The sequence below is a fragment of the Terrapene carolina genome, unplaced genomic scaffold (assembly GCF_002925995.2).
Source record: "Terrapene carolina triunguis isolate 2854851 unplaced genomic scaffold, T_m_triunguis-2.0 Scaffold138, whole genome shotgun sequence".
Taxonomy (NCBI): Eukaryota; Metazoa; Chordata; order Testudines; family Emydidae; genus Terrapene; species Terrapene triunguis.
Genome location: NW_020664489.1, coordinates 2,954,565 through 2,968,744, shown reverse-complemented (window position 1 = coordinate 2,968,744; position 14,180 = coordinate 2,954,565). Strand labels below are relative to the sequence as shown.

General features: G+C 46.5%; 1 protein-coding gene across 2 annotated transcripts in view; it reads left to right on the top strand.

Annotated features, from left to right (window-relative positions):
• The window catches only part of CWF19L2 (CWF19 like cell cycle control factor 2), a 194,581-nt gene that overhangs the window by 163,097 nt on the left and 17,304 nt on the right, over positions 1 to 14,180 (top strand). For both annotated transcript variants that reach the window (XM_024217183.3, XM_024217191.3), the window contains exons 15-16: positions 6,249 to 6,404; positions 7,996 to 8,076. In XM_024217183.3, the coding sequence (XP_024072951.2) occupies positions 6,249 to 6,404; positions 7,996 to 8,076 (237 nt within the window). The remainder of the gene's footprint in view (positions 1 to 6,248; positions 6,405 to 7,995; positions 8,077 to 14,180) is intronic.

Below are 14,180 nucleotides of genomic sequence, written 5' to 3'. Positions count from 1 at the left end.
ATGGACATTATATATTTTAGACTTTTAGGGCTTCTCTACATGGGGAAGTTAGTGTGCGCTAAGGCTGTGAATTTACAGCACATTAATTACTCTGTACTAGCTCTTTATGGGGACACTTAACTGTGTGTTAACAGTGTTTTTCTGCACCTTAGCTTAATACATTTTAAAGTGACTAAGGTAAACAGCCCGAGGGCACTTTTACTGGGAACTAAGAGTGTCCACTGGGGAGTTAAATACTGTAAAACAAAATACATGAAAATCAGAGGCGGATTTACAGTGAAACACAGGGTGCCCTGGCATGGGGCCCCCCAACGACAGAGGACCCCAGGGCCGGGCAGCTGTGGGGGCAGAAGCTTGGTCCTGCCGGCTCCTGCTGCAGGCTCCGCACCCACCAGCAGCCAAGCTCCCTCCTCCCCCGAGCATGCTGTGTTCCTGCACCTCCCCACCCCTCCCAGCGCTGCCCCCACTACTGAACAGCTGTTTGCCGACACGCTCCAGGAGGGAGGGGGAAGAGCGGGGCCACACCGCGCTCGGGGGAGGAGATGGAGAAGAGGCAGGGGTGGGGCCTTGGGGAAGGGGGTGGAATCAGGGCAGGGCGGAGCAAAGGCACCCCCACAACCCCAGCCCCCTGCCCTGACTCCTGCACCCCCCCCACATCCCCACCTGCACCCCTCGCACCAAACAGGAGCTACCCCAGGTAAGAGCTCCACACCCCAACCCCCTGCTCCAGCCCTGAGCCCCCTCCCACGCCCTAACTCCTGGCCAGACCCTGCACCCCAGTCTGCTCCTGCACCCTAACTTCCTCCCAGACCCTGCACTCCCAGCCCTGAGCCCCCTCCCGCACCCTAAGTCCTGGCCAGACCCCACATCCCAATGTTTTTTTACATTTTTTTTTTTATAAAGCCCTCTTATCCCAAGCGCTTTACAATAGTTAGCTAACGGTACAAACAGTATTTGGAAAGATCATTAAGTGGTCCACCGAGACCCTCAAGTAGTCTGTGGAAAAACAAGTTAGACTACAAAAACAATCAAGGTACTTCACTTTATTTTCATTTACTTTCTATTACTTATAGGAGGAGGATGAAGAAAAAAAGAATGAAAAACGGGGGTGAGGGGGAGATAAGAGAGAATGTTCTTTTTCTTGGCTGGGTCCCAAAGAGGGGCCCCAAAAATGAAGCTGAGCACAGGACCCCACTAACTCTAAATCTGCCACCGATTAAAATACATTCTTCCAGAGTGACGCTGCAGTTATGCCTTTCACCCACCAGCCTGAAATGCTGACAAACCTCAGACTCGCAGAGGGAGAGAGAGAGGTTCTAACACTGGGGGTCGTGACCCCTAAGGGAGTCGTAAGGTTATTACGTGGGGGGTCGCGAGCTATCAGCCTCCACCCCCAAACCCCGCTTCGCTTCCAGCATTTATAATAGTGTTAAATATAAAAAAAAGTGTTTTTAATTTATAAGGGGGGTCGCACTCATAGGTTTGCTGTGTGAAAGGGGTCACCAATACAAAAGTTTGAGAGCCACTGAGCTATGGGGAAGGTGCATCTCAGGATTTTTTTGTTTTCAAAGATGTGTAACTCGTGAGTGTTTTTTAAGATTAAAGTGACTGTAGTTAGGAAATTCCTTTGCTAAGCCTGTGTTCCTTGCTTACCTGCCATGTTGTCCCTGAAGGGGTTAAACCAGAGTTCAGGGTGCCCTTAGCCTAGTGGAGCTCTGAGAGATCATGTGAAAGCAACTAGGGGGCTTGGGAGGTCTCAGACACTGGTTTCAGGGTCTAGGGCAGCGGTTGGGTCGTGACCCCATTTGAATGGGGTCGCCAGGGCTGGCTTAGATTTGCTGGGGCCCGAGCCCAACCGCCGAAGCCAAAGCTTGAGGACTTCAGCCCTGGGCAGCGGTGCTCAGGATTCGGGGTTTGGCTCTTCCCCACCCAGGCGGCAGGGCTCAGGCGGGCTCAGGCTTCAGTCCCCCTCCTGGGGTGGTGTAGTAATTTTTGTTATTAAAAAGGGGTCACGATGCAATGAAGTTTGAGAACCTCTGGTCTAGGGCAACTGGGTGGTTCCAAGAGATAAGAGGTCTGAGCCCAGTATTGTGAGCTAAGGACCCAGAGCTAAAAATAGTGACGAGACTCTACCCAGAGCCATTTGGCTTGGAAGCATGTGGGCCCCAGTGATTGGGTCCGCTCAGAACAGATTGGTGATTGTAGGGAGGGGTATTGAGCCAGGTTAAAACAGTTATTTTTTCCACTTTCAACAAATCAGAACTCCAATCCGAGGGTACAGGCCTTGCAACAATAGGTCCACAGATTGTATTTGTGTTACAGCAGAGGAAACAAAGGCTACCTATGCTACATGCTACACAGTGATTAGCCGTGGAGTTCTGTAGTAGTTAGAACTATTGTTGCTATTTTATTTTTTGTCTTAACATTAGGATGATTACAGTGAAAGCAAGTGTGTCAAGTTTGCAGATGCTACTGAATTGGGTCTGTTATAAAGGCATCTTCAGTTCAGTGAGTGGATAATACAGAATAGCAAAAGAGAGAGCATTTGTTATACATAAAAGTGGTGTACAACACTAGGAATGAGCAATTACTGCAAAAGCATTCCAAAATTTTTAGTCAAGTGACCCACTGGAGTGACACTTCTAGCATTCACAGCTATTTGTTTTTCATGACCATCCATACAAGTGACTTTTTTGCATATCAATTTGTAGCCCAATGGAGGAACTCTCCAGATGCTCACTGGCCTGGGGCTGAATGGGAGCAGAGTCATCTTAATTACCACATACACACACTCTATACAGACTCAGTAATTCTGGGACTGCATAGCAGTATTTTCCCATCTGGGGCCCAGAGAAAGTGTAGAGAGAGTTTAAAAGTGGGCATTCCCTGCTACCAAATTTAGACCTCCGAGCCAAACCTGGCTGTCCTTACTCTGGCAAAACTCCTGTGGAAATAAAATGATAAGCAGGTTTTAAATCTGCTTCTGAATTCTACATCTGATAGGATCAGTGTCCTAACATTAAAAAGTGCAGTGCTGATAGAATATGTATTGTACCTCTATATTTGTTATATATTATACTGCCTGGTTTTGAGAGCAGAAAATACTGCATCTGTGACTATAATTTAATGATGGGTAAACTTCAAAAGGATTGTTCTAGGTAAGAATCCTAAAGGTTTGGATTCTTAAACCAGATCTCAGCTAAACTAGCCAGTCCCATTTGGAAATGTTGTCAGGAAATATTGAGAGAGAAGGCTTCTTGTACTTCCTTTTTATGGATGGGACAAAAATACCATGAAAATGACCTTTCTTGCTGTTTAGACACCTCTGATCTCATCGAGAACTACAGGCTGTAGAATTGTGCATAAATGTGGGGAAAAGGGTCAACTTTTAAAATATATTAAAAAGGGGGGGCGGTGTCCAGTTTGAAAGATGGAACAAAAAAATCTTTCTTTATCCCAACCAGTGTGGTCACCTCTCATTGTAAATTGTGGAATGTACAATGATAGAGAGGGTTAAAATGTTCGGGATAATATAAGAATCAAACCCAGAGGGGCTTTGGAGCTCGATCCAACTCCAATTAAATTCAGTGCAAAGATTCCCATTGACTACAATAAGAGTAAGATCAGACCCTTACTTCACAACTGAGCAAACTTTTCTGACCCAAAGGCAATATTTTACTCTGCTATTGTTTGGGGGAAAACATAAAAATAAAATAAACTGGCCGGGCACTTTGATTATATTTTAAATATTTATAAATAATTTATTGATGTTCATACTGCTCTGCAAGTTGCATCTTTTGGCTAATTATCATTGCTGGGTAGTTTTTCTTATGATGGCCTTCTATTTAATTTGTCACATGTCCAGCTGCCAAAGGAATGTGTGTGTAAAAATCATTTAAATAATATAAAAGTGTGTAAACCTTTGCTTATACTATGGTAATTTATTAAAGTGCTCTGCATCTGAGCATATGCTGTGCTCTGTTGTATGCTGTTGTGAACTGTTTTTGACTGTCTTGAGTTACATGGTGTTTTTTAGGCCTTTCAGAATGTGAATAAACAGAGTGTACTAAGTATACTAAGAGTATACTAAGAAATGGTAGGCTGGCTGTTACTCAATATAAACTGTATCTGAAAATCTTTTGAGCTTTTAGAATGTTTAGTATTAGTGTTTAGTATTGTTGGATGGTAGTGGTAAGACAGTAGTATCACACCTGGTTTTTGGTTTAATGCTCCCCTAAATTCCCGGGGAGGAATGTGGCATTAATGCAAGTGCAGAGGGAGCAATGTGGTAGCACTGAAGGTGGCGTTTTCTAAGACATCAACTGTTAAATTAAATTTTACTCAGAAACTTGGCATGACGTAACAAAAAGCAGTGATTATTGTGTAATTCTTGGAGTTATTGGCCAGGGAAGGGAAGATATTGATATTTATTTTAAATGCCATTGCCACTTGGGCACCCTCACGCCAATATTCTTATTTTGCAACATCTGGCCTGCCTCAGTAGCCTTGTCACAGCAGCTGCAAGGAAGTTGTGCCTTTATAGAGAATTAGGGATGAGTTGGGAAGCAAAGGGAGGGGGAAGTTTCACATGGCCTTTATTCAAATATCTTCCAAATAATTTTACAGTCGTCTGTCATCAACTAGAGGAAAAACATAACTGAGAGGAAGAATCCAATCACCTACTGGTGATACTCAGCCTGACATCAAAATTCTAGGGCTAGTTAATGATGAAAAGGCTGAGTTTGAAAATATTATGAAAGTCTCCTTTTCATGCTTACAGTTTATTCTGCTCCTTTCTACATGTAACCCTGTAGTTTGACAGATTTGGGCAGAAACGTATTATGATTTGTAGTGTGCTAGTTGTGTATTTTGAAAGGATGAGGCATCAGATTTTTGATGGAAAACATTAAGCTACTTCTGTTTCATTTTTAGTTTTCATTTTTCTGCTTTTGGTTAAAAAAAAAAAAAAAAAGAGGAGGAATTAGGCCATTCTGCAGTTTCACACTCCAAGGCTAGGTCCACACTACCCGCCTGATTCGGCGGGTAGAGATCGATCTTCTGGGATCGATTTATCGCGTCTCATCTGGACACGATAAATCGATCCCAGAAGCGCTCCCCCGTCGACTGCGGAACTCCTGCTCGCCGAGAGGAGGAAGCGCTGTCGACGGGGGAGCTTGCCTGCGCCGCGTGGACCCGCAGTAAGTAAACTTAGTTCGATCTAGGAAACGTCGACTTCAGCTACGCTATTCTCATAGCTGAAGTTGTGTTTCGTAGATCAATCCCCCGCCCCAGTGTGGACCAAGCCTAAGGAACTCTTTTGTCCCAGGTCTTGGTAAATGTAATATGGAGAAAGGGGTAAGCTAGAGACTCTATTTGACTCCCTTCCACACACAAAAAAACTCTACTGCAAGCAACTGTGTGGATAAGACGAATGAAGGAAAGTATTTGTCTATTCCAGAGCAAGCATTAAAAAGTATCTGGATCAGTTAAGAGTATCTTATGTGACTAGATCTGAACAGTAAAATGCTTTGTCACTGGACTGAGGAGAGAAAGTTTCACTCGCTGTTGTACTGTCTTAAAAAAGAAGTGAGTTTGTCACCCACGCTCTAGCTGCTGTATGCAGTTGCGATGGTATACAGGAGCTGTAAAAGCCCTGCAGTGGGCCGTGGAATAACTTCCCTGGCATCGGCGTTGAGCCACTTTAAACAGCCCTACAAAGGCCCCCTTCAAGCCCCAGTGCAGGGGACATGCCAATGGCAGGCCTGTAGCACATAATGAAAGATAATTCCCACCCACCCTCCCAATTTAGTACTAGTTTACTAGGCAAATGGATTTCTGTCCCTGACGTTGCTAGCTAAGAGTGAGTATTGAATAGTGATCCCCAGCTTTTATGGAGTGATTTTCATCCATAGATCCCAAAGCGCTTTTCCAAGGAGACAAATATCATTATTCCTATTTTACAGATGGGGAAGCTGATGCATAGAGAGATGAAATGACTCGTCCATGGTTACCCTGCAGGCCAATGGCCAAGCTGGAAAGAGAACTGAGGTCTCCTGAGTCCCAGTCTAGTGCTCTGTATATTTGATCATGTGGTAGTCTCAGTCCTTTGAGTCATTCTGGCTGTTCATTCCTGGGGTTAGATTTTCCATACCATGCATCGGTGGTGTTCTTAGTGAAAGACTCGAGCTTTTAGTTCCAGAGTTTGGGGGGCTTTAAAAATTTCCATTTATAATCTTTTTCTCTTACAGATGTTCAGAAAGGCCTTGGTAAAGATGTTTGAAGCTAAAGAATTGGATTGTGTCTTCCTAGAGACAAACATGAGTATAAAGAAACGATATCATATGGTATATGAATGCATTCCCCTCCCAAAAGAACTGGGGGATATGGCTCCCATCTACTTTAAGGTATTTAAAAAGTGGTTAACCGTCAGTCAGTTCAATGGCTTTCCCATATTACTTTTATTTCTGATTTCTTGAGTACAGCTGTTGAAAAACACATCTTTTTTGCCTATCAAGGTATAACCCTTGGTGTTAGACTAGCTGGGTCCTATTAACCCCACTTCAGGAACTATAGCAGGGTTTGAATCTCTCTTCAGACAGGTGAGCCAGTGAAAGAGCTGTTCTTCTCTGTGCAGGGTTCTAATATCTGACACTCTTAGATTCCACAAGAAGCTGAATTCCTTGCAGGGCTATACGGGTTTGCAATATCATTAATTCCTGCAGGAGAAACTCAAAACCCAGAATTTGGGTCTTAGCAGGTAAGTAAAAGAGGAAAGGATTTTCAAACATTTTAACATGTGGGAATTTATACCATTTAGATGTATCTATGTATTCTATCAGGGCCAAACCCTATGCTCAGCACCCAGACCGAGGAAGTGGACTCAGCACTAGAGAGGTCATCTGGGCAGGTGTGGAAGGAACACTACTTCTCCATGTCACACTGCAGAGTGCCAGCAAAGCTGCTCCATGTCTGCTGCTGCAGCTCAGAGGCTGCCTTAGCCTCCGCACTGCCTGCGTCCCAGCTGTGTGGGGAGCAATAGGCAGTGAATGTGCATAGTAGCAGCTCCAGTGCCTGGCTGTGCTCTCTTCTTCCCCCCTACCAGAGGGGGTGGTCCCCATGGGCTCGTCAAGAGTCTACTTCCCACAGCAATAAACAGCATATGGGGCCCTCTGTGCCTGCAGACATGGATAGTGACTTGCTTCTTGAGGTTTTTTTAGTTCCCCTGGAATGAAATCACATTTTTTGTTTTGTTTCCAACAATGTGTAACAGTCAATCTGACTAATGCAGACACAGTAACTTGGTTTCACCACATGTGAAATTTTCCACCTGTTTGGTTTCATTAAATATCAAACTAGATGCTATCAAACCTTTCTTTCCCTTTAAACACTAAAAGGAAAGTAATGCATAAGATCTAATACAGAGCTATTTGAACATAACTTTCATTATCTTTCAAGTGTTTCCACTATTAAAATATGTGGCAACTGACATTTAAACTGTAGGTGCAGTAGATTCCATTTCCATACTATGAGGGCAGACACGTAGCATTATAAGTCTTTGAATGCCAGTAGCCTTCTAAGATGGATTCTACTGCAGAAAAGAACAGTAAAATTTAATGAACTCATCAGTGGCTTTTAGTGAGCATGTGTGGTTATAAAACTAAAGAAGTAAAAAAAAAAAAAACAGAATTAAAAAAAAAATTGAAAAAGATCAATTATAAGAAAAAAATAAGGTTGTGGTTAAAAAAATAAAAAAAAAAAAAAAAAAAAACAGAATTAAATGAAAATGTGAACATTACCCACTATTTCTATAAAATATTTACATTCTGAAAATTGCAGAAATGTTGCCAAAAATAAAGCTAATTCCTTAGCAGAGAAATTATTGGTATTCACATTGCATAGTATACCTCAAAATTTACTTTATTACATTAAAAAGTTACACTTCGTGCTTTGCTGTGTGAGGGGCTGTTTTCACATTCAGATACAATGCTTTTACAGAAAGCTATACTGGAATCTGATGAAGAGTGGTCCATGAACAAGAAGTTGATTGATCTTTCTTCAAAAGATGTCAGGAAGTCTGTAAGTACTGAAGCTCATTTAACATGAAATGTTTGTATGATCAGTCAACCTCTAAATCATTGTGTATCTCAGAGAGAGAGAGAGAGACCAATTAGGTGAGAGGACCAAGTCCCATGGAATAAACACAGATGATGAAGACATGGTGGGTATTAGGAGCCTGATCCAACCTCCATTTAAGTCAATGAAAAGATTACCATTGATTCCAGTAGGCATTGGATTGGACTCAAAGTACTGGCTGAGATCAAATTGCTGGCTGCAGGCAATTTCCAGCACCATATCCTTGTAAACAATTTAAAAAATTGAGGGGAGATCCTAAGGCAGGTTGGTTACTGGGCTAGAAAAAGTGTGGTATAATTTTTGTGTGTGCCCAGTATGGACTACTATCCTATTAAAGTACATATTGTGGAGATTTCAGGTATAAATATCAACCCTATTTTTAAAAGGAGAGAAAAATATTGTATCTATCTGTACAGCATTATACTGAAACACATCTTCATATCAGGTAGTTATTAAAGGAACAACGCCAGGTTTTTTAGGTTTAAAAACTGGCCTACCTTGACAGTGGTCTCCTGATGAAGTTACCTTTTAGAAATCCATGAACTGAGCCTGGGCTGCACCAGGCAATTTTGGCACACATGCACACACATATGATGTTAAAAACACATAGGATCTATTGTGTGTTACTATGTAATGGTACGTTGCATGTCTTCTTAAGATATATATAGTTTCCGCAGCAGCAATCCGTTTGTGCGGGGTGGAAAAAGATGGAATCAGAAGATGAGACCTTAAACATTAGGCCACTTTTGAGGCAGGTCAGTTTTTAGACTAACAACCTTGAAGATGTCCCTTTAAATGAGGAAAGTGTATCTAAGCATGAAATGTTACACAGTTGAGTAATTTTAACATTTTCATTTCTGTCAGTTCACTGCAGGGCGTGAGCCTCCTTAGATCTTCTATCTTTCCAGAGCTTTCTGTACCCATTCTTAGTTTCATAAAGTATTCTGTCTGCTTCATTAGTTACCTTGTCTATTCCTGACAAAACACCTATCTCTCCACTACTATTTTCTTTAACGCAGTTGTCTCTTCTCTTGTTAAAAGCCATTCATATTCTTTATTGTCCTGTTGTTATTTTTTCTGTGTTGTGCTGATACCATGGATTTTGTATGGTCTCATTAAGCCATGGTATTTTAGTTCATCATATCCATTGATTTGGCTTTTTATTTCGTAATCCATCTCTTAACATTACCAGCTCCATATTTTTTAGAATGGGTCACAACACAGGGTCTGCTCAGTGATCTTATTGAGGATCTTTGTTTCTTGAGGCATCATATTGCAGGAAGGTTGCCACAGATTGTAGATTTATTTATTTTTTGCACTGGTTGATTGTTTCCATCTTTCCGACTGCCATTCAGGCTCCTTATCTTGATTCTCTTCCCTTTTATTATATCTGAGCGACCCACCGTGTATTATACATTAGTTAGACAGAGCCAAAGGTGTGCATGGTGTTTTACACAACACAACTGACAATCTAAAACAGATCTTGCAACGGTAGATTAATTCTTTACTTTATCCCATCTGTGTTTATTCAGCAGATATGTCTAACAGCATATTTATTTTGCTCAGCCTGATTTAAAAACACTATCAACTGTAGACCATGCATAACATGTCTTTAAAGGGCAGTACACTGTATACCTAGGGTGAAATCCTGGCCCTGTTGAAGTCAATGGCAAAACACCCCTAAAGTTTATCAAGTCCTTTAGAGCCTAGTTTCTAGAAAATTGTTTTTAATAAACTGGGATTTTAGCTGTGATGATTTGCTTCTTCTATCTCCCCATTACATTTTCCTTCTTCTTGACGTCTTGTATAAGAGAATATACATGTTCAATTTGTCAGGAATAAATTTTAAGATTTTTTTTGTCATCCTGATCATGCTCTTTTCCCATTAGATTAAAGTCCTTATGATTGATTGTGTCTATATAGTGCTAGATTATAGTTATTTATCTTTTCCAGTAGTTAATGGTGTATTATGAAGAATGGTAATGACAAAAATCAGCTTGCTTTATTGAAAGACACTATTGTAATGAATTAATGCAGTCTCACTTTTGAGCAGGAGATTGATAATGGGTAGACAGAACCAAATGCAGTAGTCTAAGCACTGCACTGTCTCCCGGTTCTGTGACCTCTCTACCTGTGCAGCCCAGAATTGGTGGTTCTTCTTCGAGTGCTTGCTCATATCGATTCCAATTAGGTGTGCGCGCGCCGCGTGCACGATCGTCGGAGAAATTTTCTACCCTAGCAACACCCGGTGGGTCAGCTGTGGAGCCCCCTGGAGTGGCGCCTTCCTGGCGCCGGATATATACCCCAGCCGACCCAGCGCCCCCTCAGTTCCTTCTTACTGCCCCTCACGGTCGTTGGAACTGTGGAGCGTGGCATAGCTGTTCTCCACTCTCCCTAGCTTATCCTGTCAATTCTTGTAGATAGTTGTAGTTATAGTTGTTGTATAGTCTTTAGGTAGTTATACCTGTTCATTGTTAAATAGTTGTAAATAGTTAGCAGGGGTTAAGGGGGCTTCTTCTCCCCCCTTTCCCCCCGGCGCATAGTCGGGCTCATGCCCAAGGCTCCTGGCTTTAAGCCGTGCGCGTCCTGTGCCAAGCCTATGCCAACAGGAGATCCGCACGACTCGTGTCTGAAGTGTCTAGGAGAGTCCCACCAGACAGATAAGTGCAAGATCTGTAAGGCTTTCAGACCGAGGACCAAAAAGGAGCAGGACTTTAGGCTCAGGCAGCTCCTCATGGAGACGGCACTTAGCCCAGATCCTCCCTCGGCGCGCCAAGTTCCGGCACCGAGCGCCTCGGTGCGCAGCACCCCTGCGGCACCGACCGGTACTACACCGTGAGCAGACGCGGATAAGGCCTCACAACACCGGCCTCCTTCGGCACCGCGGCCGCCACAAGGGCCTCGGCGCCGTTCCCTGTCTCCGGGGCATAAGAAATCCCGCAAGACACAGAAGCCCGCTGTCCGGCAGACGCCGGCTCCCCCGGTACCAGTGGTAGAGCCGCGTCCGACTTTAGAGCGCCAGAAGTCGCAGATATCTGCTACACCGTTGATTCCGGCACCGGGGCTGTTGAGTCCGGTGCGGACTGGCTCACCACCTTGATCAGTGGTTGAGCCCTGTCTCCGTCGACTCCGGAGACCTTTGCGACGGCGAAAGACCTTATCGCGCTCACGGAGCCGGCGCCATCTCAACCCGCCGCACCGCCTGCTCCTCGCACAGTGTAATCCAGGGGCAAGCCTGCCCTGGTACGCCCGCCGTCTCCGAGCGTGGACTCGCGGCACCGCTCCAGGTCTCGGAGCAGGTCCCGACGCCGCTCGCAGTCCCGGCGCCGACTTTCACCCCGGCACCGGTCGTACTCGCGGCCTAGGTCCTCTTCACGGCACCGATCTACGTCTCGGCGCCGTCAGGATCATCGGTACCGATCAGAGTCACGATGTAGCTCTCGGCACCGGTTCGAGCGCCGCTCCAGTTCGAGGGGCTGCTCCCGGTACCACGTCTACAGGCGGTTGTCTTCGTCTCGGTCCAGATCCGGATCTCGGCACCGACATGGCCAGCGGCACCGATCCCGATCACAGTACTGCTCACCGGCACCGCGCAGGGACTGATCGCCTACGGACCGGCACCGATCGGCACCGTATCGCACTGAGCCCATTCAGCCGCGTTCGGCACAGCCTTGGCCCTCGAGATCAGCGTCTCGCTCTTCCGATGGGGCTTCGCGATCAGCATACCCTCCTCAGGGTCAGGCTGCCGCTGACTTGGGTCACTGGCAGGAGGGGACAGAGGACCCTGCGCAGGACCCTACGCATTGGTCTTTCTGGACCCCGTGGGCGTATCACCAGGCGCAAGGGGCTCCACCATCAGCCTCTCGCTCAGCACGCTCTGAACCCAGAGTCCCGGAGGCCACCATCTCCCGTCCCCCCCCAGGGGGCATGGAGGCTCCCGTGCCTACACCACCTCAGACCCTGGACCCTGGGGCAGGGGATCCCCCGCTTCAGGGACCCTTAGAACATGACCCTCCTTTAGACCCCTTGCCCCCGGAGGCATCCTCCTCATCTTCCCCGGATGAGGCGGTGGCGGGCACAACAGCCTCGGGCCTGCCCCCAATAGATCTTCGTGCCCACCAAGACCTATTACGTAGGGTGGCATGTAATATGGACCTCCAGGCGAAGGAGATAGTAGAGGTGCACGACCCGGTGGTGAGCATCCTGTCGGCTGATGCCCCATCCAGGGTGGCATTACCTCTGATTCGGCTGATTCAGGCTAATGCCACTACCATATGGCAAACCCCTGCCTCCATTCCACCCACAGCCAGAGGGGTAGAGAGAAAGTACTTCGTCCCCTCCAAGGACTATGAGTACTTATACACGCACCCTCCACCGTGTTCACTGGTCGTGTCCTCGGTGAATGCAAGGGAGCGTCATGGCCAGCAGGCAGCAGCGCCCAAATCGAAGGACGCTAAACGCTTCGATTTGTTCGGGCGTAAAGTATACTCAGCGGGGGGTCTGCAGCTCAGAGCCGCGAACCAACAGGCGCTCTTGAGCCGCTACAGTTTCAACTCATGGAACTCCATGAGTAAATTCAAGGAGTTGGTTCCCCAGGACTCAAGGGAGGAGTTCGGGGCCTTAGTGGAGGAAGGTAAGAAGGTGGCTAGGACCTCCTTACAAGCCTCCTTGGACATTGCGGATTCGGCCGCCAGGACACTAGCATCGGGCATAGCCATGCGACGAGTCTCCTGGCTCCAGGTTTCGGGCTTACCACCAGAACTGCAGCAGACCCTGCAGGATTTACCGTTCGAGGGCCAGGGGCTGTTCTCGGATAAGACGGACTCTCGATTGCAGAGCCTCAAAGATTCAAGAACCATCATGCGCTCCCTGGGGATGCATGTCCCAGGGTCCCAGCACAGACCCTTTAGGCCACAGCCGCAAAGGTTCTTCCCCCCGCCTCGTCCGAGACAGGACTTTGCCAGAAGGCGTGGAGGAGGTGGTAGACGAAGGTCGACCGGCCCTCAACCGGGTCAGATTCAGGGCCCGCCTAGGCCACCTTCAGGTCCTAGGCAAAACTTTTGAAGGGGTGCTCGAGGACGGCGCCCCAGCCACTACCAAGTATCCATCTCCTTCCTTTCGGGATCGCCTCTCCCGTTTCCACCGTGCTTGGTCCCTTATAACCTTGGGTCCTTCGCACGGTGGAGAGGAGATATGCTCTCCAGTTTTCTTCTTTCCCCCCCCCCCCTTCAGGGACCCTTCTCACGAGCATCTCCTTATACAGGAGGTTTTCGGCCTCCTCTCTATGGGGGCCATAGAGGAGGTGCCCCCACAGTTAAGGGCAGGGGGTTCTACTCCCGCTACTTCCTGATCCCCAAGTCAAAAGGGGGTCTGCGCCCCATTCTAGACTTACGCGGACTCAACAAATTCATAGTAAAGTTGAAGTTCCGCATGGTCTCCTTGGGGACCATCATCCCTTCCCTGGATCCTGGAGACTGGTTCGCCGCCCTCGACATGAAGGACGCATATTTTCATATAGCAATCTACCCCCCACACAGGCGCTTCCTTCGATTTGTAGTAAACAAGGTGCACTACCAGTTTGCCGTCCTTCCCTTCGGCTTGTCCGCGGCTCCGAGAGTGTTCACAAAATGTATGGCTGTCGTGGCAGTATACCTTCGTCAACAAAAGGATACAGGTGTTCCCGTATCTAGACGACTGGCTGGTGCGCGGCCGCACCAGGGAGCAAGTTCAAGCTCACGTCCAGATAATACTGCAAACATTCCACGAATTAGGCATTTTGCTCAACAAAGATAAGTCCACTCTGGAGCCAACCCAGAGAATAGAGTTTATCGGGGCAGTCTTAGACTCCATACTCGCCCGAGCTCTTCTACCAGACAATCGGTTTCACACCATCACAGGCATCATTCGAGGGCTCCAGGTCTTCCCAATTACCACAATAAGGACGTGCCTTGGCCTGTTGGGTCACATGGCCTCTTGCACGTATGTAACCACGCATGCCAGACTTCGACTTCGCCAGCTCCAGGCCTGGGTATCGTCAGTGTACCGTC